Here is a 25,880-nt window from a genome sequence, read left to right as displayed (position 1 = left end):
CTCCACCTGAACCTTTGTTTAAAACTCCATTTCCCATCAAGCTTCAGTAAAACATTCATACTTCCTCTTCTTTATGGGATAGCAACCACCCATTCCTCTTGAGTGTCCGGATGATGGGGACACCTTAGTCAAAACTAGGATATCTTATGGCTATGGATCTCATATTTGTAATTGTCACAAGTGTCACAGAGATTGATAATCATCTATGTCAGATCTCTGAACAATCCTTTGACTCCCCCTGTGATGTTGTCTTTCTGAGTGTTTTGCGTCTTTGTTCAACTTCCTGGAATACCCCATGGTAATCAAGATAACTATCCAGTATTGATAGCCTTACAAATGATCATATGTCCAATTATGTATGCAATAAATACTGCACATACAGTTGTATTTCTATTTAAAACCAATAAATGGAAATTTCAGTTCAGTTTCTTTGAATCAAGGGCAAGAATACATTTGGAGCCAAATGTATGCTATGTACTGTAAGTACAAAGTCAAAATGGAAATGGGAATTGTTTTGATTTAAATGGTATTATATTATACTGTCATATTATATTGATGACTACACTTGGCAAACTGTGTAATATGTAAGGTTCAGTAACACTCAAGATATTACTGCTCCTTCTAACTCTTTGTGCAGTGATTTTGACCATCTGGACATACAAAAATCAGATGGACGGTTTAGAAGCTGAACTTCAAGGGAACCTGTTTCATCGAAAGATCATTCCCCTCTGAATAGAAGAGCTTTGATGAATATTTTATATTTTGCTTCGGATTCAAGATGAGATGCAGCTTCTCATCACAGATATCACAATGTTAGGAAGCAGATTTTATCATTTGTTTTGAAGCATGAACTTCTAATATGGAAAAAAAAAAGATCTGTTCCCATCCACCATGTAAAGTAAAATAAAAGAAACTGTTTGGAAGAAACACATCCAGATAAAAATCAGTGTAACCACCCAGTTTCAGTAAAACACAACGTTTTAATTCTAGTTTAAAATCCATAGATGATCCAACTTTCTGAATTGTCAGAAGTTTCTGAATCTTCTGTTGAAAATAACTGGGAAACTCAAGTTACATTCCTACAGGAGAGCTTCACTTCTGAGCTGTAAAATTTAAATCTAAGATTACTGTAGGATCAATAGTTTCCATTACATCAATAGACAACTAACCATCAGTATTACACTGCTTTTCTTGTCAAGGAAAAAATAACAAGGGATTGGACCTAACATATTAAATTTATAAGTCACATCAATAGGTACAATACAATCTCAAAGAACTTGTACACATGGCAATTCCTCATTTCTGGCTTCACTAGCTGAAAACAACAAAACAGATCATCCCAATCAATGTGAGGATTTTTTAAAATCTTAGCCTTGGCTTTTCATGAACATTTCTCAGTTGGAGAAATGTCCCCGTATGACTTGTGATAAACCCAGCATTCCTTTAAGATGATGATCCATCATCAATGACCCTGTACCGGGTGGGGTAAATCAAGTCACAATAATGTTGGTTAGAATGCTGCAGAGGTTTAATCTCATAATTTTAAATTATGTTTTATTTTGAAATGTTCCTGAATGAGCACAGGCAGAAGGCGTTAGGTGTGACCCAAAACAACAGATCTTCATCCAGCTGTGCAACAACATATGATGAAGGACTTAGTGTTCGTTTGGGCACAGGGCCATTGAAAATACCGTTTTTCAGCAAAAATGATGCCTAATCCTTGGCACATGCCAGTTAAAAGTTGTAGCACAGTGAATCGGAGATTTCTGCTACCTACCATAAGCTCCCTATTCCAGATGATTCCAGGGATGTGACGTGACGTTCTTATCGGACAAAAAAAATAATGGCTATAATCCATACTTTCTCCTGCAGCGTTAAAAAAACCCTGGTTGTCTCTTTCCTGAACCCATCACATTGCGAAAATAAGCAGACATTGTACTGGCATTCAACCAAGTGACCTATTTCTTACTTGTGTATGTTACCTTTAGTTGTATGCTCAGTATGCTTTTTTTATTTTTGCTTTCTGCTCTATTCCTTTTCAAAAGATGAGTATGACAAGGGAAAGAACACATGATAGTGAAGAACTGGTAAAGAGGGCAACACCTGACGACTGGGCCATAGAATTGTTTACTCATGCCCACTGTCCTTCTCGGCACTTCTTATACATGAGTAACAAAGTTCACCTGGAAACTAGAAACGTCCACTCCACTAAAATAACTGCAACACTTTCAGGAGAATCTGTTCTACAGGCTAGTTGACGAGTTAGAGGAACAGAAGTACTGAGAGATCACCCCTGGGGTTTATTTCACACTGAGACCATGATAGGGTTTCATCTGACCACACTGCCTATTTAGATTTTTAATTTCAAGACTGCACCAAGGCTTTAATACCTGTCTGTACAATTAATAATCATTCACTGCAATGACTACAGTGCTTCCCAAGTCTGCAATGTGCTGCACAAGGCCTGCTGCTTAATTTGTTTTAGATCCTCCCAAGAACACAAATCATCATTTCTGAGTAATAAGTCACATTAGTCAGCTTATGGAACAGTGCCTCCCCCAAGCTACTGCTCCCAAAGACAAAAGCACTATACCTGAAGGACTGCACTTCCATAAATGATTTGTATAAACAAAAGGAAAAGAATACAAAACGCGTGAAACTGTTCATGGTTTTACATTCTGTACCAGGACATGTCAAATTGTACAATTGGTACCTACAGTGTGGGACTTTTGCATGTCCTTGTTGATTTAAAGAACCTACCTACTGTATCTCACAGTGCTCAGCTAAGTGCGTCATGACAATATGTCACCTGGCAAAAATAGACCAAACGTGAAACAAGAAACCAAAGACGAATCAGATTCTAGTTAACAGACTTCAATGGAAAACCTGAGTGAACCATATTATTTTCAAGGAGAGGGATGTGTCGGGGAAAGTCGCATGTGCCTTAAAAATAAACAAAATCAAGGAGGGATAAAACCAGCATTGAGTGATATGTTCTGTGAGGCCCACTTTGGAACACCCAGAAACTGGCTAAAAACACCCTTCCTTTCAATTCCAAACTCGGACTATCCCACGCCCCCCCACCTGTGAACCACAGAGAACTAAAGAGAACGTGGCTAACTCACTGCGTTTCTCAAGAAACCACAAAATAAGTGTCTGAATCTTAAAGAAACAGGTTTGTCACAACAACAGAAGGCATTAATCATCAGAAAAGCATGTGCTGTAGAGAATTCCATGTAATGGAATATACTTTTTTTTTTGGCGTTGATGTGTTTCTTATCCCAGATAAATATGACTATTATTTATTTACGTTTTTTTTATTTTTTGTCGCCGTCGCCAGACATCGTTACAGTTATTAGGCTTGAGACGTCACACAAGTACACAGACTCTAAACACAACAGGAAGCATTTACTACATGTATTTCTTTTTTAAATACCAATAGGCAAAATATCCCATTCCGCCCAGGGAGCCCATGAGGAAGGAAGCCCCGAAGAAGGAAGGGGGCTTTCTCTTCACCATCCGGAAAGCGTTGGGCAGGACGGCCGACAGCAGGGTGGTGTGGATGTCTCCCAGGACCTTGCGGAAAGCGTAGCGTTTCTGCACGCGCTCAAAGAAAGACTGGAGATTGGGCCGGCTCCCATCCTCCCAGTATTTCTTTGAAAGTCCCAGGAATTTGAGGCGGTGCAGTGTGGAACCCAGTGAGATATCGGCTAGGGTAAAATGTGGCCCACAGAGCCACAGCTCGCACTTTTGACCTGCGGGGGAAAATGAAGCACATTGCTCTTATTTGTCTCCCCACATTCCTAAGCGTGTTCTCAGTTGTGTCGTATCAGGCCAGTTAAGATTCCACACCCGAGGAGCAATGTAAAGAAGACGAGCAGGAAAGCGAAAAGAGGGATGAGGGACATTATCCAGTATCAGGATATCAGGTGGTCAGACTGACAGTGTCTTCGTTTAGTTCAACAGAGTGACAGACAGACACACGTCCCTGAAGTCCCACAAGGAATCCTGTGTGATTCTCTGACACATGTGAAGAACACATCGGTGAGGCGCACACTTTTCTTCTCATCTCAAACACAGAGATGAGTTTCCTTATTAGATAAAGACACTAGGACACTAAAAGACAACAAAGATGGACACCTGGACATAAAATAACCACTGTTATTCGCTGCTTTTGCTGATGTTATTATATAAAGCAATTTACAGGTGTTTCAGATACCTATTTTCTGTGCATACAAATATTAATGCTAATTTTAACAGCTGGGTTCGCTGGAGCATTGTGGGTAAGGTACCTTGCTCATTGAGCCAGTAGCAGTATCCCCACCTGGGATTTTAATCCTCGACTCTAACCCCTACTCCACAGCACGGACAGAGAAGTACAGACAGACATGAAGCCAGACACAGGCAGTTGAAAAACTACAATAACAAACACTTCGATTAGTAACCAACCTTGATATTCTAGTTTCCTCTTCTCCAGTTCGGCTTCTACTTGATCAAGCACCATGGCGAGCTCACTGAGGATTTTCTTCAGGTAGTTCACGTTGTCATGGTCAAGAATCTTAGCCTAGACACAAAGACAGGAATAAGGGGCAGCCCTGCAATTGCACCTATCACTCCTAGATACTGTCATGCCAGCTCTCAGGGAAAATGCTTGTTTGTTTGAGCTAACAATTCATTTTAAGAAAGGCAGGGAAGTAATGCAAAATTCGGCCTTGTACAATGTCTGCTGTTGTAGAGAAAAGCTTTCCTTTCACGATCAATCTAGTTTTTAATTTCTAATCTTTAATGTCTGCATCAGAGTTCAAAGAAAATAAAGTCCCGAGGGTCTACAGTATATTTTATGTTTTCAAGAACTTTCACCAGCCTATAGTAATAAAAACACAATTCTGACCCTTTTTGTGGTCAAGACAGTGAAACGTCTACCACAATTAATTACTGATGCCTTGTATCTCTCTTTCCTTTAAAGAATCTCTTTATAGTTACTGTGCAGTATGGTCATATTCAATCCAACAGCCTGTGATCATATAAGACACTGATTGTTCTGGCTTTTCCCAAGATCCAACAGTTGCTGCACAATTAAGAAGTGCTGCCTTACACACTGCAAAACCCATCAAAATGTCCCCTTTTCGCAGCTCTTATAGAGCAAATTGAATTTTTTATAACAGAATTCAATTAACTTCCAATGGATAACAAATTCCATCTTAATTAGAGCACAAAAGGGAGTGCTTTGAATTTAAAAGGAAAAGGTGTTTGAATTTATGAGACTCTCCAAAATTGCACAGAAGCAACAAGAGTTTTCCTCAAACTTAATAGCTTGAATCATGTGGGTACAACTGGATGGGCATCTGTGTATTGGTGCCAGCTGCTGCTGTGAAGACTCTACCACATGTCTACGATGGCGGATGAACCATTCCCTTACCATGAGTTTTTTTTGCTTGGATAGATATGGCTCTGTCAACTGAGGCTCCTCGTGGTCCAGCTTCATCAGTTCTGAGGCAGCGTTGGCCAGGTGTCCTGAGCAGAGACAGGGAAACCACTGTGACAAGGATCATGCCCACCTGTTCCTCAGAACACCTGGCTTGCCCTTTCAGAAGCCCCCCTCTTTCCCTGCGGGGGGCTTTGATCAAATACGACAATAATAATAATAACGAATAATAATTGCTTACACTTATATAGCGCTTTTCTGGACACTCCACTCAAAGCGCTTTACAGGTAAGGGGGATCCCCTCCACCACCACCAATGTGCAGCCCCACCTGGATGATGCGACGGAAGCCATAGTGCTCCAGAACGCTCACCACACACCAGCTATGAGTGGGCTGCAGAGCTGAGTAATGAAGCCAATTCATAGAGGGGGATTATTAGGAAGCCATAATTGGTGAGGGCCAATGGGAAATTTGGCCAGGATGCCGGGGTAACACCCCTACTCTTTTCGAGAAATGCCCTGGGATTGTTAATGACCACAGAGAGTCAGGACCTCGGTTTTACGTCTCATCCGAAGGACGGCGCCTGTTTACAGTACAGTGTCCCCGTCACTATACTGGGGGCATTAAGATCCCCTGCTGGCCCCTCCCACCTCTAAAGCCATTTCTCCTGTCAGCAAGCCCTGAAAAAGTCATGGGACAGAGAAAGAGGACCTGAGTGTAACAATGAGAGAAATAAGTGTGGAAGCACATCTGCTGTAAATGAAGAGCTTTGGAAATGATGAAAAATATATTAGATACACAGAACACTTGAAGGCAGTTGCAGAGAAATCTGAATTGCACTGGCAGAGCATAATTCGGCTTTTTTGGAGCCTTATTATTATTTTATTTGTTATCGTCCAGAGCTAAGTCCCTGGGAAATGCAAAAGACTTGGCCAGGATCACACTGAAACTGAATTGATCAAGAAACCTGGGTTTCCTGATCATTTCTTTCTATGGAAATTGATAACATTTGTTTAAGGAACACCTCAATTAGACACACCAAGTAGATTTTGCCATGAAGTTACAAAACATACTGCCAACTTTGCATTCTCTTGGCAGGGAAAATTGAAGAAGAAACCATTGCACAGCATTTTTTCTGAGGCTGAGCACAAGTAATACATTTTGTATTTTGCACAAGTGCTTGATGGCAGTGAGTGGGTGGTGGGCTCGGTTGACAATTCTGAAGTTGTATATTTTTGCTTTAATCCAGTGTATGCTTCATTTGTCGTTGATCAATTAGAAAAAATGAAATTAGTATGTAACTCAGTCTCTAGCACCAAATAAATTCTAAATAAATAAAAAAGAGACAAGCATATATTGTGTAGTACCACATCTTGTCTTGGTGCCTGCTGTCAGACATCTAACTGCAGTAAACAATTGCAGGATTTGGGCATGAGAAGGATATAGAATAATTCATTTAATAAGGAAACAACCTCCATGCACTTAACGTCACGATTTGGTACTGTCTGGTAGGTCAAATACATGTACAGTAGATATCTCATAGTGTGTCACTGTGTTATCCTTCGGCAGAGGAGGGTGAATTACGATATACTACTTGCCTTCACGATACGATACAGCAGATCCTCAGACTGCTGTGAGAACTGTTCTAACTGCTTCTTCCAGTGCAGGGTTGTGGGGCAGCCAGACACAAACACACCAACACCTACAGTAGGACTCATTTTTCCAGAAACCAATTAACCTACCAGTATGTCTCTGGCCTGTGGGAGAACATGGGGTAGACATATAAACTCCACACAGCAGCCCGAGTCCAGACTTGAACCCAGGGTTCTGCACAGTGAGGCAGCAATACTACTCACTGCACCATGGTGCAGCCCTAGCCTTTAAAAACTGCCAGACTTCACATGTAGCTCACAACTACTTTTAGCAGAAAGCCCAGATAGGCAAACGAGTTAACCACAGTAGAGAATTGAACATGTACATGAAAAAGTGTCATTGCGAGTCACTGTGTTCTCCGAAATATGATATGCCACTGGAAAAATAAATTAAAGTAAAAAATGTGTTCCTGTCTTATTTTTCATACAATATTATATTTCATCTAGAGTATTTATGGTGGTCGCTGGGAATTCAAAGTAAATGACCCGTCAAAGGTAGATAAATACAACCTAAACATGATTAGTTGAAGGATTTTACCCCTACAATTCCTTGTTTGAGCAGGTTTGGATGTCCAATTGCCATTTATTCTTTTGCACTTTCAAAGCAATGAACTGGTGCCACAAATGCCACTGTTTTCTGAATAGTGTATAGTGCATAAACATACCTTTTCCATTTAGGAAAAAAAGGACAACCCTGAGCCACCACAAAAGACTCCGTCGTAAACGACATGCCTTGCGTGCACATTGTGATCGCGCTGCCTACCCAGCCTGCTGACAAGTTTGCAGACTGCTATGGAGTTGTCATAGGAACACAAGACGTGTTGCAACTGAGAGAAGGCCAATGCAGAAGCTCTTCCAGCTTTTGAAATGCACCACGGTGTGGGCTGCACAGCTTGGCAGGAAAATCCAGACCAACGAGTGTAAAGAACTGAAAGTAGGTGAATTTTGAAAAACTGGTTTAACTCTCCGAGATTCCTTTGTGACTGGGAATTGACGTGGTCGCTCTTCTTTGAGCTTTTCGCCCGGGCGGCAGTGCCTGTTTTTCCACAGGTCGGTCAACACTGAATAGAAGCTTCGCAATCGGAAGGCACTGAAGTCTGCAAACTGGCATCACTTACGACGTATTTCAGCAGTGGCGTACTTTGGGATCATGGAGTCGGTGGTCAGCTCTGGGTGCAGGATGCAGCCGTGTGTGTAGGCGTCCATGGGCAGGGTGTCCAGGAGCTCGCGGTACTGCAGGACTCGGGCATGGAGAGGAGATCCAGGCTCGGGAATCAGCTGGGGGACGTTCTCTGAAACCGAAAACAGACACACATACAGTCACGGGATGCACGACAAAGTAATTTCCACTTCAGAACAAATACACTGTTTATTTAAAAGATCAAGCAGGTCTAAATAGTTCTTGTGGTTTTACTTCTTAAATTGTTTGTATGTAGTATCTGCACCTTCATCAGCATGAAACCAGATGGTGATGTCCAGCACTGCCACTGGAAGATCACAGCTACTGGCACTTCCCAGGCTCAAGCTGGAGATGTCTGGGCTACAGGCTTCAGACTGCGCTCTGTAAGCGGTCCTCTGCAGCTTGAGCCATTCAGGAGTCCCTCACTTGTTCCTCTTTTACACCTGTAACCCACACCTCACTTCATGCCAATTTCAGCTGCAAATGAAGCTGCTCGGCTTGCCGGTGTGTGCAGGGGAGACTAGAAAAAATGACTTCCTATTTCTCTTCACTGCTGTGGCAATGATGGGATATTTTCTGGTGGCTCACCTAGTAGACTCCTGCCTGCTGTAACCCACACCGTCTCTCACTCAACAGTAGTGGCCATATCTGTGCCACAGAAGGAGCTCCAGCAGTATAGAGACGTCCGAACGTCTACACAGACACCCTTGTCTTAATGCTGAGCAGCAGCTCGTGAGAGACTAGTCAACTTAGAGGGTGCAGCGATGTCAACTGTGGCTGGCAATTGCCTGGCACTTCAACTTCACTGTGTTGAAAGACACCATTTCCCAGTCATCTGTGAATGATTCACTGCTTATATTCTCATCCACCCCTTTTAGAATATATTCACTTACACTCTTGGAGGAGCTTACTAGATCCCATGTATATAAAATACGAGAGCATTTACTTCCTTTATACCTAAAAGCATTCAATTGTTGAACAATGGAAAAAAAGTGTTTGCAGGCAGGGATCTTCATATTATTGATTTAGACTCTTTACAAGCACATTGTTTTTATTAATCTTATGGCCCTGGAAGAGTTCTGATTGAGTGATGTTGTTGAATGTTGTTTTGTATTATGGTAGCGTACCGTGGTTTGTACTGTATTGTTGTCGTACATGTTATATGTTTATGAGCTCTTGATGTGCAAGACAAAATCCCTTAGGGGCAATAAAGGTTAATTCAATTCAATAATTCAATTGTCTTTAGAAGTCGAATGGCAAGGGGGGCATTATGGTGATGTAGGCTGACAAACAATAAGCAGATCTGATTCTGGCAGACAAAAGGTGATGAGTCAGAAATAAAGCATTTAAAAAAAAGAGCATGTTTTGCCTGTCAAATCTCTTTACTCAATAAAATAATAAGTGAGATAATTATGTAAGTTAAAAAAAGAAATAAGTAGAAATTAGAATTCTTCCTTGAGGTCTGCTTTTCAGTAGTATTTAAGGGTTAACTAATATCAAATAATCTTGGTTGTGTACCTTAGTAAAACAATTTGTATGTAAAAATAATTGTATAAGTCAATTTGGATAAAAGTTTCTGACTTCTAAAGTGATAATGAATTCATAATAAAGTTGTTTACCAGCTAGAATCAACACTTAATCAACACACCCTACACATGCTGACATATATGGTGTTGCACCCATATGGCTGATTTGTGATTAAAAAACAGTGGACATTTCTCATACACTTTACTTTTTTTAACATTGTGAAGCTATAAGATAAATGTTTCAGAAACTAAAAAATAATTTGAGGTGTGCTGCAAAATGACTTGCAGTATGAGTCACATCCCAAAACCGACTCTGGTCTTCTGCCTTCCTCCAGCTTCCACAAGTGATCTGTGTTTCTGGCAGGAAGGCCCTCATACTCCTTCATTCACCTCTAGCAGAAGACCAGAGTCACAGATGGACACCTACTTCCTTAGGAACCAGGTGTTTTCAGATTGACAAACCTCCAGATTTTCAAATGTACCAGCTCCACAAAATCGATAGTCTGTAGGTCCTGACACCTGCAGAACGATATCTGAAGTAGGGTTTTGGAAATTGCATTTCAAAATATTTGCCAAATAAATTAAACCAACATAATACGCTTTATGTGCTCAAAAAAACTCAGACCCTCTTCATAATAAATGAAACCTTGCAGATCTGATCAAATCTACTAAAGACAGAACACAGATCTTTAAGTAGGGATCTTTAGCTCCTTTTATCATCACTTAATGCTAATGGATGCAATTCAGGTATTTCCCAGCCGTATTAGAAATGCAGTTAGGATCCTATAAGTAGATAATGCACAGTCAGTTGAGCAATCAGCAGGGACTGCATTTAAGTGTAGTCTCCTGAGTTCAGGTCCATATGTCTTTACAGCTTTGAAAATCATGAGCACAAAATAATATGAAGATTTTTTGTATATAAATGAAAGACCTTTTCCTGAGATTTGTTTCCTGCTCATGTTAATCAAACGTACAGCCGATAAGAATGAAGATGGTTGGTGACTTTCAGATGCTATCCTTAGCCAAGAGTTTAGTTAAAAATTGCTAGGCATCAAGGAGGACACTATCATACTCAACGGAAATGGATTATTGTTCATCCCTGGGTGAAACACACTACATTTCCGTAGGGCCAAATGATTCATCCATCCAACGATTATCACAACACTGCTTATTCCTGATTTGGGTCTCAGCAAACAAGAGGCTATCCCAGAAGCACTGGGTGCAAACAGGATTAAACCTGGCAGAGACGCTGGGTTTCGGCATCTCAGACGAAAGACATGTAAAGGAACACACATACAGTAAGCACAGAGACAGCAATTATCCCAGCGAGCACAGTCTTTGTAAGGTAGGAGGAAACATGACAATCGGGCAGCACACAAAACCCAAAGAGACCATGCAAACTCCACACAGAAGGCTCCCCAGTCTGGAACTGAACCCTGGACACTAGAGCTGAGAAGCAGCAGTTGACTTTTATGAAACCATGTTGGCCTACAATGATGTTCAGCTGACTCTTATGAAAATATTTTGTTTTGTATTCCTTCACAATCATTGGTTTTCAAGTGTGTTCAGAAATTACAGTGATTAGAACACTGCCAAATATTAGCAGCATTTTATCAATGCCAGCTCCCTGATCTGCTGTGTCAGCTCTCTCTAATCTTACTGATTACAAGTTATTATCCATTCTTAATTTGCTCACTGATGGATTGATGAGGCGTAATAATTCAGACGCAGTCTGCGCTTAGATGGATGGTGAAGACAGACATCATCAAAATGCATTATTCAAAGCTGGCAAAAGGACGTGACTTCTTCTAAATGTCTACAGTAAAAATAGTCCTATATGGTCCTCTCCAGAACTTCACATAAAGTTACTGAACTTTTCTCTTGTTTCTATGCCCTCCCAGTGTAGAAGTACCATCTGTGAATTAATCTGTGTTATTCCTACAGCCTCTGTACCAAGATGGAGGGATCAATGCACATAGAAGCATCTTCCTAGCAGGAGAGTCCACCTGGACTAAGGAGCGATACTGCTCTCACAGTAAGCTCTGCTGCATGTGACTGATGGGTCACAGGGGTCTCTGGCTTGGGGCAGAGCCAGTATCTATCCTCTTGCACTCCCAGGGGTCTCCAGTCAAGTGTGCACCCAGTAACGCTCAGACCACTGGTGTTCTGGACTGCAGACAGGAGCTACAGACATGGGCCTCTACTCATTGAGCCATTTGGGACCACTTAGTACATTTTCTTTGGAATTAGTAATTTTTTTTTATTTTTTATAAATATTTTTATTACATACCCACTCAATTTGTTTAATAGTTGGCTCTCAAGCTATGAGTCCTGTAACTGCAGTCAGAACACAAGACTGGATGTGAATGAGAAGAGACCATTCAGCCTGTCTAGAATGTCTGGTAATTAACAGCTACAGTAATTGAGCTAACAGCCTCCTGTTCTTGGTTGGAAACACATTCCACAGAGCTTCCACCCGTGTCCCGTGTTCAGTGTTTCACATCTCATTCAGAACGCAAACTTGTTCACCCACCTACCAGAACTATTCGTCTTGGATGGTTGAGTATGAGGATCTGGAGGAGAGGTGCGTCTCTCCCGGTGGGCAACCAGCAAGTCACAGGAGTTGCAGTTGGCCTAAAAATCCAGAACATACTAGCCACGTGGCATCCATCCCATCATATTTCAGCACCTCAGCCAACTGTGTGCTTTTATTGGGGATTCTCTGTCAGCTTATGTCATGACCCTGGCTTGACTCACCAATATCCAGGCCACTGAGAGTTCACGCGGCGCTCAGAGTGAACACTTTTCCTGTATGAGATACTCAGGAGCTAATTTTGTAATGTTCAATATTTTATCCCATGACGCTAGAACCTACTAACGTGGGCCAGAATAAAAATCAGGAATGAAGCAACTGGAAACCACATCTTTTAATGTATCACTAGCCCATGCTAACACACTGTATATCTGGGCTTACCCCTTCCTGGCATTTTTATTTCAGATCTGCATGAAATACTATATCACGTCAATGGGCTTTTCTTTCAAATCCATCTATCCATTTTCTAACCACTGTATCCACTACAGGGTCGCAGGAGAGCCGGAGTCTATCCCGGCAAGCAATGGACGCAAGGCGGGTCCCTGGACGGGACCCCTGTCCATCAGGGGAAAGAAACAGACACAAACACACACACTCACACCAGGGCCAATTTGTTTCAGAAGCCAATTAACCTACCTATGTCTTTGGACTGTGGGAGGATCCTGGAGCATCTGGAGGAATCCCACGTGAACATGGGGAGAACATACAAACTCCACACAGATAACAGCCTAGGACCCCAGCACCATGAGGCAGCAATGCAAACCCTTATATCTCAATCTTGCACTCAAAAAATCCCTACCAATTGAATTTATCAGTAGACCATAAATAAGAGTATTACAATTCTTGGGTCTCTTATATAAAGAATACCTCTTGTGTAGTATATGGGGCTGGCAATAACTAGCACAAAAGCATGTGGATTTATAACAGACAGGTTAAGGGTTCGAGTCCTTGCTGCAGACACTACTCTAAGGATCAGAGTTGCTGGGAGCAATCCATGGACTGGTGGTGGACTGGCGTCCCATCTGGGGTGAGATCACATGCTTTCATTATGCTTAAAGCTAACCAGACAACCTGGATGAGCTCTGTTCCAGTGAGCCACTGTGATCTGGTGCTGACTTTGTCTTCACCTTTGCCTACATAACGTAATATCTGAAAGACTGCAAATATGCCCAAATTATCAATGATCCTGGGTTTACCATTCAATCCATTTAATGTAAGAAATAAAATGAAATGTTAATCAACAGGGGTTGATTACAATAAATAGTTATTCTCCCCATGCAATGGTCACACCAATAACAATTATTAGAGTTGACAAAACAATTACCTTTAAAGGTAATATGCATGCTTAATATGCACGAGCATTTCAAAATCCAGCTCAGAGTAAAATTCTTTTGTGCCTGCAGGCACAATGATTTTGTAATCTTGGTAAAGAGAATAACTTCAGAAACCCTTAATCCCCAAAGACTTTGTTTAATATACTGGATGTTCAAATCAAATTGGGACAGAAACAAGCCTTTGACCAGGTTTTCCGTATCGCTTAAAACATCAAATCTGGAAATCTGAAGCTAACCTCTACTGAAATCAAAACAATTCAAAGAGTTTGGCTGTTACTACAAATTGCCCTTTTCAGCTGGGCTTACTTCACCTGAAATGACTATAGAATAGTAACAAAGGACAGGAATACTAAGGCATGCTTAAGTTACAAACCAAAACCTCTGAGTTCTTCTATAATAGAATACATAGTGTGCCAACACAACAGCAGGCTTGTGATATCACCGTGTAATTTTGTTGACTGTCGACTTGCCTCAAGGACATCTTTCAATGTCTTAAGCATTAGGGTTTTTAAGTTGAAAATAATCATTGCAAAGACTCCTAATTCAAGGTAATTTCTTGGTGTATTATTGTCCTTTCGAGTGTAGATGGTCAGGGGATACTTAGAGAGCTGTCTCATTTCTTTTCCTCACTCACATATAACAAAAAGAAATGAAAGGGGCTTTTGAATATCTAGGAACACATAAAAGTCAATTGTGAATAGTTGTAATAGTTGAAATGAGATCTGCGTTACCCTGCCCAGTCATGAAGTTCTAGTTTGTATTGCAAAGCTGTTAAAGCAGAGCTACCTCTCTCCAGTCAGTTCTTATCATGACTTACTTCTTCTACAAGAGGTTCATTAGGCCTGGAAGTGTGTTGGAACATTTTAAGTCAAAAAAGATCAATGTTTCCCCCTATATTTTAGTTTTATGAACAATATCCGCTACACAACACGAATGATTATCTGCAAGGAAAATGAAATTAATCAATAATAATGAATAAAGTCAAATTCAGCACAAGCATTACATTTAAAATAAAAAAAAAACAATACTTAAGTATGAAAATACATCAACAGTTCCTTCTCTGATTCTGCAAAATTGCTATTCAGGAAAGATACTTTTCCAAGTCGACCACATTAAGGCCTGTAAATTACTGATTACTCTTGCCAAGCATAAAACAGTGGTGCTGAAGAACAGATTGCATATACTCATACAAAATGCAGAGAGAAAAAAAAAAGAAACGGTAAGACTTTGTTATTTTGAATTTAAATACCTCCCACAAAGTTTTTCTCTAAGTAATCAATAATCTGGTTGTAGTCACTGACAATGGTGTCGCCGTGGATCAAGACGGGCACCTCCTCGCCCAGGTTGAGCCGCATGAACCAGGGCTCCTTGTGCTCGGTCAGGGGCAGGCTCACGTCGCGCTCGTCACACAACAAGCCCTTCTCGTTGATCACCAGACGCACCTGGGGCACAGGGACAAGAGCAGAGTCAACCCGGAGGCCAGAGCACAGACCCAGTAGCGCTCGGAAACCCAGAATCACCACACCTGAACTCCTCGAAACCACCTCCTTTTGCCTTGTGTACAAAAACGCTTCTGACGGGATTAGAATTGGCCCCCGCTGTCTTGAAGACAGTCATCATCTACTCCTTCCAGTTACCAGAAGCTCTACAGCCCGGTTGTCTACTTTTCTACAAAGTGACTTACAGCGTGTATGCTATGCAATACGATGCCAACATTGTATAGAGGAGAGCATCACTGCAAAGGCAGAGCAGAAAGAGGTTCAGTGCTTCTCTCGTGGTGATGCAGTGAGTCAAGACGAAGGCATAGAAAGGGAAATTGTACAGTGGCGTGGGCATTAATCATGTCAAAAGAAATGTTTTAATCTACTTTTATCCGAGGAGCAGTCACAGTGGCCATATACACAGTCACCCTTTCGTTCTAGCTGGAGTAGAGGGAAGATACTCTTTATTGGCCATATACAATTTCTTGCATTAGGAGTTGGTCTTTTCACATACCCCAACTTGCTCTCCATGAGACACACAGACAAGGGGGGAGACGCTTGGGGTCAGAGCGCAGGGTCAGCCATTTATACAGCGCTCCTGGAGCTGTTGGGGGTTAAGGGCCTTGCTCAGGGGCCCAACGGAGTAGGATTCCTCTGCCGGCTGCAGGATACAAACCGGCAACCTTCCAGCCACAGACACAGATCCTGAGCCACAGAGCCACCGCACCGCCCCAAGAGCACAAAGAAGCATAAAGGAGATCAGGTGATGACTTGGCAACGATACTGCTGGACACCTTCTACACTTTTTGGTTGAGATGAGACGCTGACGGACGATGGCAGATGAGAGCCAGCACTGGAAGGTGGTCAGGGACTGGGCAGTTCTGATTTCTGTACTGTTACAATTCAGCTCCAGCAGGATACAAGTACACAACAGCCCAAAACGTACTAACAAAGTCAACTCAGCAGATTACCCCAGAAGACAAGAGCACAAAGGAGTGCAATCAGGATTAGGAACAGGAGACACTTTTTTACATATAAGGTCCTGGGTACGTGGAATAAGATGCCAAGCCATGTTATTGAAGTAGGGTCCTGGGGATCTTCATGAAAAGGTGGATAAGATCCTCGGTAAATGGCCTCCTTTATTTGTATCCTTCACATGTACTTTGTTGCCAACAGAAAACAGGTGTGTTGAAAAACCTATAATTGTATTTAAACCTTCTTTGAAACTGTGGTCATCCAAATTAAGGCAGGCAGAATACAAGGTTACAATTTCATGTGAGGTGAGCAGGTGCCCTCAGAAGCCGACCTCATTTAAAAACACACCACTGCAGTCGAGTACCAGATTATGGATTATTAAGTCATTAAAAATTGAATTGACAGTTCCTATGAGCAGCGGGGTTTTCCACAAGAACTAAATAATTAACCAGCAACAAAAAGATCACATATTTTTGACCTGCTTAAGGTTCATTTTACAGACCATCCTAAAATGTAGTCCAAACTGATAAAGTTCGTACACTGCAGGAAGATTTCAAGAGCAATTTGAACTAGAATTTCCTCTTGTATCTATAAGGAGTACCTACTGCACCTCTACGTCCATCCATTTTCAAGCTGCTGTATCCAATACAAGCTCACAAGACAACCAGAGCCTACCGCGGCAGCTCAGGGGCACAAGGCAGAATGTAACCTCCCAGTATGTCTTTGGACTGTGGGAGAAAACTGGAGCACCTGAAGGAAACTGTCACGGATGTTGGAAGGGACGAACCGTGGAATGACAGGAGAGCGAAAAAGACTCTATGCGAGGCAGCGGAACAGGGACTAAACCCGGGCTCAGCAGTGCCGTATCGAAACCTATGCCCTCAGGCCAAGGACGGAGCGGTGACCTGGTGCTAGGCGGGTCTCAGGACATCCAAACGTCAATGCTTGAGCGAAGCAGAATAAGTGACCCGGAAATATATAGCCCCAAACAGAGAGACACCGGAAGGACAACAAAGCACAGGAAACTAGGGACAGGACAGAGAAGGTGAGCCCTCTGGCTGCAGAGGGCGTGACAGAAACCCACCCGAACAAATTCAATCACCTCCGAAACCATTTGCACCTTTGATAAAGATGATCAAAAAAGGCATTATAACATAAACAACACAGGTACTGAGCTGTATTGTATGCCGGGAAATATGGAAAAACTACATTTTTCATATTGAGATACAATTGCTTGGAGAAAAAAAAAGTTTTTGTTAATACGTTTTATGCTCAAAAACATAGGCTTTTATTTATTTATATTTATAGTCATATTGTGCAATGCAACTTTTTTGTATACTGTTCTGTTCTGGTTTGTTCTGTTCTTTGTGTGTTCTGGACTGTAACTCTTCTTAGTGCACTTCTCACTGTACTGATTGTATTGTATGTATTGTATTATTATTATTGTATCATTCGTTACACTGTGTCTGTGTTGTCTGTGTTAAGCTGCTGTTGCACTGCAATTTCCCTCACGGGATCAATAAAGTATCTATCTATCTCTCTCTATCTATCAAGACATTTAAAATCACTGCAACAGTTGTAAACATGCCTGGTAGAGGATACAAATGTATCTTACCCCTCTGCACAGTGTCACTTGGGAGGCAAAACAATCCAAGGGCCACATGCTGCTGAGTTAACTGGATTGTGGGTAAACTGGCCCTGGTGTAAGTGTGTGATTGTGTCTGTGTGTGCCCTGTGATGGACTGGTGGCCCATTCAGGGTGCCTTGGATAAAGTACTCAGAACATGGATGAATGTGTATATAGGTATAAAACAATAACTATTTTTATATTCAAATGCTAATATGCCAGGGATCGTTAAAATTTAAATGTTGACAATCTAGGCAGCTTATCTCCAAATGGGTTAATGAAAGCATTAATCATTTCCCTAACACTCAGAAAATGAGGGAACTCAATCGATTTTCAGGACACATCAAAATCGTATGGAATTCCAAGCCATTAAACTGTGCTTGTGCCTTCATCTTCATAGTAATCTTTCCCTTTGCTGGATTGGCATGTTGTGTCAGATCATGTAAATACAGTAGGCATCAGTTAGTCTCTGGGGAGACCTGTCTTTAAGCTGAAAAGCACTCTGAGCTCTATTTCAACAACACAAAATCAGGCCTTGACAGAATTTACTACTAAACATTTAATCTTGTGGAGTACGACAGAGCAAACCTGAATGAGTCTGAAAGATTTAGAAGTCCTTCCTGCAACTATGCCATTATTTATTAGAAATAACACAGTTTAAAAACGTCTCTGTTTTTGCTTCAAAAGACAGATCCTTTTTTCTCCTGAAGGTTTTAAGAAGGAATGGTTTTTCTCAATTTCTGGCATAACAATTTACTTTTTAGTGTTTGTCTTTTTGCATAAACCATCAAATGAATTTACAATTCAGTGCCCTGGGTGTATATTCCTTGAATAATACTTTATATTGTGATGACATTTATTTAAAATGTGCTTTTTGAGAGAGTGTGTGTCTTTATTATTATATTGTTATCAGCAGGTCTTTAATAAGAGGGACCTGACATTTAGCTTTAAATTTCTGTTTCTCTTCCATTTGATGATTTTATTAATGCCAGCAATTACAGTAGGAGCACACCCCCACGGGGGATCTGAGACTGGAATTACCATCATCTCCAAGGTTTTATGTACAAGTGGGAGGTGCAACCAAAACGAACAAGCTCAGCAACAGCCGTTTCATGTATGTAACGGCAAAACAGAATCATGTGCTTGGAGTTGAAAACTCTATGGGAATAGGAATCAGGAACCGGAATGACATGATATGTTCAACCCAACAGCAAGACAGATCACAACAATCATGTCAAAAAGAAATCTGAAACTGTGTGTCCTGGGGTGCGTGAAGGCAAGGCAGTGCAGAACACAACCTTGGGATTCTCTAGCACAGTAGCTACTGACAATATTTTGGGTCCCGAAACACTTTGAAATCAGTCCAAACACAATTAAACAAATTACTTATAATCATATTAATTGTGCATGTTAAAAAAAAAACATTCTGAATGCAAAACTACAATGCCCCATTGTCATTATCATTATCCTCTGCACTAAGACACAAGCTGATAAAACAGATTGCAGCCTGAATCATGTTTGAAGCCTGAATTCAATACAGTAAATATGGAAGGGCAGACAGTAATTAAATTACATCTGATTTAACCAGTCAGGCGCTATTGTTAGGAATTCCCAGAATGGTACAGTACATTAGCATGGCTGGCACTGAACCTAAGATCACAAAAGAGGGTTTTAACAGAGGTATCCAGTACCATGATGGAAACAGTTTTAGCAGAGACAGAAGAACCACAACTCTCTCAGCTCCCAGACAGATGTCCATGTTTACAACTGTGTGTACAATTATGCTCACTGAGACACGAGAAAGATATTGCTGCTCTGGAATCAACCCAGAGAACAGCAACCAGCTTCAATCCTTATCAAAGGAAGGTCCCATATTGAATCTTTTTAGTCCCGAACGGAGAAAAGCCTGAGAACCTGGTTCAAGGATGCATAATCCTCAAACGCATTTTCAAAGTCAGTAACAAAACTCAAACCAGGAGGAAGAAGTTAAATTTACATGGAATTATACTGTTTTAGAAAAAACCCCAAAGGTATGTGAGTCTATGTTGCTGGAGATGAAACCCTGGCTTCTTTCAAGAAATGGCTGTACTGTATAAGATACTTAGATCAATGAGCCAAACCAAACCAAAAAGCCAATGAGGTAAATGGACTGAACAACCTTTATTTCTTTGCACCTATTCTTAGGTGTTTATGTCCCTATACTTCATCTGATTCACAACAGACAGTTCAGTATACACTGTAAAGACCAAATGCTCTTTTTATTAGTTTGTTTGATGGTTAAAGCATACTTATTTGAAGTAGTGTCTTGGAATGAAGTAAAATGCATGTACGGTATGATACTTGTACTTTTTGCCTCAGTTTTAATCAAAGTCCATGAAAATACTTTTTGGAGAACACAGGGACAGAATAATTTGAAAGGTTTAGATGTTCATGTTTACACTCTACAGTACCTGACCATGTTGATCTATTTCAGATTACCTACAAAGGCAGTTTAATGCTATAACACACTATAACCACTGCTTGTAAAACCCACAGGCTGAATGAATATGTCTGAATTGACATGTTAGCCTATTCTACTGTTGCCATCAGTGATGCACTTGAAGGAAATGGACCAAAAACCTTATCTTCTTCCGAGGTCACCTACAGTATATTCGCCTCCTTGTCCACAGCACAGCACACTTAAGAAAAGTATGATCTGCCATGACTAAGATAGTCTTCAGGGACATACTAATTGGCAGGCCACATCCTCTGCTTTGGTCACAAATATGGAACATATTCTCCAATAATAATAATAGAAGAGCACTGTTTAACTAACAATTAGAAGAATAGGTGATTGTTTCATTCAGGTAAAGGGCTTTTCACTGGGAGATTTCCTAATAACTACGTGTGTGTAGCGGAGCTAGTGTGGTCACGTCGGCGCCCTCACTGCGTGTAGCAGGGTCCTCAGCTGCCTGGGCTGAGGGAGGTCTCCTTTAGCTCACGCGGTTGGTGCCCTGTTGCGTTACGCCGGAGACCCGTGTTCGTGCCCCAGGTGTGGGGGCCGGAACGGGCGGCGGGGGGCACGACCCCGCGTGGAACCGTGACTGTCGCATGTGGTTGATATGCAGCTCACTTTGGATTAAAGGGTCTATTTTAAGTAACAAAGAGCTCTGTATCTTCTGTATAACACTGCGTTGTTCTGCAGTCAAGACCTCGAAACGATTAGAAGATCCCCAAAGATGATGAGATGCAACTCCTTAAAAAGGAATGTAGTTACAAAGATAAATACTTCAATGTCCTTCAGCGCCTACCATTGTTTCAGATTTTTTTTTATCATGGGCTCGCCACTAAAGGTTTGACGGAAGTTTGGACAAGATTAATATTCCCCATTTTACAGAACGATTCTTTGAGTTGTGATTTTTGGGGGTTCCAACAGTCAGAGCCGTTGCAAAGGGAAGACTTCTCCCACCTAGAGTTATAGACAGTGTGCTGAGGCAAGGGGGACCTTCTGCTTCTCATACGGTTAAGATCTCACAGCTACGATCACATCCAGTGCACGAGGATTTTAATTTTTGTTTTAAGCCCGAGGAGTTAAGCTTCCTCCCCCGTTAAAACAAAATGAAATTCTACGCCATTAATCTCGAAATGATGACAGACTGACTCACACTCCAGTAAGTAAGCTATGGATTTTTAATGGAACATAAAAAAAAAAAACATCTAGTCACCACAGTCAGAGTCACACTCAGGTGGTTGTAATTAAAGAATAATTCTCACAGCTCACCTGTTTTGTTGCCTACGATTTGGCATTTTTAAAACTATGCGCTACTGGCAAGCTATTGTACTCATTATCTATTGAAAACATTTGCCCACTTTGTAACCTATAGATTACTGCATGTCATTAATTCAGAGGATTCTTTGAAAGCAGCCTTAAAGAATAGATACAAAATAGATATAAATAAATCTTTTAATTTCATTGACCTCTTTGGATTGTTTCACTCCTTCTTGATGAATAACTTATTAGTATGATTGACTGCTGTTCCTCCTGTCTAGATCAAACACCTCAACCTTATTCATGAAAAAGATTTGGGATTTCTGCAACATTTTACTTTTTTAGTCTGAAGACGTACTTACTGTACATTGAGTAAGATTTATATTGAGTAAGATTTATATTACGCAATGTTCTTACAACTATTAGTAAAGACTTTTACACCCCCTCAGCTCATATCCTTTTATCCTATATAGCTGCTGCTACCTACAGATTGAAGCCAAGTACTGTAACTGCAGCTTTCAGACATCAAGCTCCATTCACAACTACCCCTTTCTACTCCGTATTTCCTATTCCTCCATATTTAAGCAACCCAGAGAAGATCAGACAACATTTTTGTCAACCCATCAAGGGGAACCGAATTTTGTGTGGTTTAAAATCATGACAAGAACAGTCTGTCATCCACTGGTGTCTCCTACTTTCAATTGCTCAAATCGCCAGTTTTAAATGGACAGAAAAAGATGAGCGTAGTCTCACAGTCTCAAATCCGAGCACCAGCCCAGCACACAGGACAGGGAGCCAAAGACAGAGCAGCCAGATTCACCAAAACAGAGCCTGCCGAGCTCCTGCTGCTGGTTAAAACAACAGCCCGTGATCTTAGTCATGTGCAGGGTGTAAAATAGGACAGTAGAGAAAATTGAGATCTTCCAACACTCTTCATGGATCCCATCTCTTTAGACATGAGGTTTTGGTACCAGTCTTTGGGTGAACACTGAATTTCTACATTGCTGTTCTCTTATTAGCTTTGGGGTGGTGTTAGTTCAGCACCACTAACACTGTAGTTAAAGTTATAGCAAATGCAACAGTTAAATGATCAAGATCCGCCTTGTTCTGTTTGTTCTTATGTTACCTTCATTTTACATGCTGGAAATGGTAGTAGTTTGGAACCAAGGCACTAATATAACACGTGTATTTAACATAATTGGAGATTTTTTTTAATATTCATCTTTTTGTACGGCCTTATATTTTACTTAATGTTTTGGCCTCAGTATTAGCTAAGAAACTGAACTTACATTGATTTGTGGTTGAGATGAGCATGCATTTGTAATTGTGTTGACATTCTCTTGTCCACTTAAACTAGGTGAACTGGGAACTAAATGGAGTGTTTAGTTCTCAGAATGTCTGTATTACAAGAACATAAGGTTATAAATTGGCTCATCTAGCTCATTTGGTTGCCAGCAGTGGAGCAATCCAGGAATCTCATCACTTCTTGAAAGAAGCCAGGCTACCAGCTTCAACAACATGGCTGGCTGGTTTGTTCCACACCCCCACATCCCTTTGTGTAAAGAACCACCACCTGTTTTCAGTGTCAAATGGACTTCCCAGTGGCTTCCACCTTTGTCCTCTTATTGGTTTATGAACTTTAAACATGAATTAGAAGATAGAATGCTTTGTGCTTTTCTTTTAAAGGTCATAATAATGCAACCTTTAGTCACTAGTGTAAGTGTTTGATTGGCTGGCAATAACTGCAGAAATTCTTTCCATAAAATCCATCCATTTTCAAGTGCTTTATCCAATACAGGGTTGCAGGGGAGCAGGAGCCTATCCCAGCAAGCAATGGGTGCAAGGCAGGGTACACCCTGGATGGGACACCAGTCCATCACAGAGCAAGACACACAAACACATACAGTACACACACACACTCACACAGGGATAATTTCCCAGAAGCCTATTAATCTACCAGTAAGCCTTTGGACTGTGGGAGGAAACACTCACAGACATGGGAAAAAGAACATGCAAACTCCACACAGATAGCACCTCAGAAATTGAACCCAGTCCCTCAGTGGCGCAAGGCACCAATGCTAACCACTGTGCCAACATGCTGCCCTCTTTCCTTTCGATGAACATTAAATTGACCTATAGATGGTTACATTTAGAAAAATAAGAAGTATTACGGTATATTATGCAGAGCTTGTTTCAGATTGTCTACAGCTTGAGATGAAAAAGGAAATAGATAACATTCCATGCCAAGTCATGTCTGTGCCTTGTGGCAAAGAGAAGGAACTGTATATTTATGACAAACGATAATTTTAGACAGAAATGTCTACATTTTCAAACAGCCTGCAGTGGAGAAATTTAATATCCTTACAGGAACTGTAGACGGTCGGTAACTGCAATCCCTCCCCAGGTCCAGGTACTGTAATATTAAATCATGTGATATCTGCCACAATGAAAGACTCACTCTTCAGCAGCAGTGATACTAATTAAAAATGTTTGTCTTATGACAAAGGCAAACAACCACTTAAAACACTCTTATCTTCTGTCAAGTCCCCACAATTTACACCAAAGTACCTCCTGGATAAAGTGGTAGAGTAAGTCCTTTGATTCAAAGCTTGAACAGTTTATGAAACTTAAAAATCTTAACTTGAAAACAGGGGGTATAAACACATTCTTTGTGCTGGAATTAATAAAGTACCATGTACAGTACCTGCGACTGAGCAGGTTGTCAGGATTCCAGGAATCCAACACAAGCTCTTAGCGTTTGGACGAACATTACAAAGCTGCATTTCTTGAAAGTTGGACCAGACCTAACTGCCTTGTGCTGAAATTATCGTCTGTTTGAGCTGGCTGGTTAATAAGGTTCAAAATGCTGCATCTATTTGTTACGTATAGTACAACACGATTACAAACACACAACAAAGGACACGTCGAAATACAGCATAAGCAAGACGTATCTGTGACATTTAGCCGGTCCTGCAGATGACGAAAAATATGACGGGGGACTTCCATTCATCGCTATCTTTTAAAATGTTCAGGTAAAAAAAAGCGTTTCTTTGACAGTCACTTGTAGGGGTTTGCCGGTGACAAAAAGCCGGCTTCAGGTTGCAAGCCGAGCAACAATTAGGAAGCGCTCGCCATGCTTTCCCTTTTCAGTGGCCAAGTTTGAAGTGGTCTGATTATCTGTGCTCATACTGTATGCTAGTCTTACCGATACAGATTAATGCAATTTTAATGAAAAGCAACCATTGGTCGCGGCTGTTCTGCGATGTAACGGTGCTTCAGATACGGATGCAGCACGGGTCGCTAGCTACTCCACGTACCTATTCCCAATGAATTATTTATGCTATAAAGTCATGTTTGAGGAGCAGTACAAAATGAACATCTAGGGCGTAGTTCCTTCGGGAATAAACAGTGCAGGATTTGCAAACACAATGAAGAATGCATTCCAGTGTTTGAATCCTTGAGATGCCTTTGGAATATCTGGAACAATATTGATCACGACCTTAGAGCTACGGATATTTTATACACATGCTGCAGTGATCAGCGCATCTACAGATCAACGGATGCCGGCAGAATGACGTTACCAGGTGTGCCGTAATTGTACGCCTTCGGTAAAATGAAACACACACATGTGAAAACTGGTCATCCCAGTTTCCATGACTGCCTAGTTGGAAATTTCCATGGCAAACACGAAAACACAACAATGCCACACGGCTTTACCTTTTGCGAGTTGAAAGACTGCGTCCAGTGGTACAAAACGAGCCTGTTTTTCGAGGTGGGCTTGCAGTCTAACGCTGCTTCCTGACTTTCCTCACCATCCGCGATCTTGCCGTCTTCGTCTATGGCTGAAATTGGCCACCAGCTACAGTTAGTAGGGGTAACATTGTTGGAAGACGCCATGACAGAGTGTTCGTGTGGATGTGTGGGGAGCGTAGGAGAGAGAAAAGAGCGAGAGAGAGAGGGGGGAGACAAGAGACGGAGACAGAGAGGGAGAGAGAAAGAGAGAGCAGGGAACTTCAGCACCACGAACAGAGCATCATCGAGTCGGCTGGCCGGCTGGGGACAGCAGCATCGCAGGAAGCCGAGCAAGTTCAGCGAGGCTGTACCGCGTCAACGTCCCGAAAGCCGTGAAAACGATCAGCGTCACATCCCTGCCAAAGCCCAGGTTCGCCACAGCACCGTGGAAAACATCAAATCAATTCTCTGTGTATTACATCACAGCGACCCCGCACAGTGCATGCGCAGAGAAACCCCTCCTTTTGTCGACATGCTGTGGGCTGTACCTTGGCGGAGGGGACAAGGTCATCCTTCGTAGAAAGGAGTCTCTGCTCTCCAGTCATGTT

The 25,880-nt window shown here is 41.5% G+C and overlaps 1 protein-coding gene across 1 annotated transcript; it reads right to left on the bottom strand.

Moving 5' to 3' along the window:
* Window positions 1-3,301: 3,301 nt before the first annotated feature.
* gdap1l1 (ganglioside induced differentiation associated protein 1-like 1) lies at window positions 3,302-25,777 on the bottom strand. The gene is made up of 6 exons (XM_088937490.1): window positions 25,258-25,777; window positions 14,959-15,151; window positions 8,195-8,368; window positions 5,420-5,514; window positions 4,450-4,564; window positions 3,302-3,755 (listed from the first exon to the last, which is right to left on the bottom strand). Exons 1-6 carry the CDS (start codon window positions 25,435-25,437, stop codon window positions 3,412-3,414), a joined length of 1,101 nt encoding a protein of 366 aa, XP_088793616.1. The 5' UTR covers window positions 25,438-25,777; the 3' UTR covers window positions 3,302-3,411.
* Between the last annotated feature and the right edge of the window lie 103 nt (window positions 25,778-25,880).

This window comes from Atractosteus spatula, chromosome 19, assembly GCF_055471065.1.
Source record: "Atractosteus spatula isolate fAtrSpa1 chromosome 19, fAtrSpa1.hap1, whole genome shotgun sequence".
Classification (NCBI taxonomy): Eukaryota; Metazoa; Chordata; class Actinopteri; order Semionotiformes; family Lepisosteidae; genus Atractosteus; species Atractosteus spatula.
Note: the sequence above shows the minus strand (reverse complement) of the source record. Positions and strands in the feature narration are given on the sequence as shown.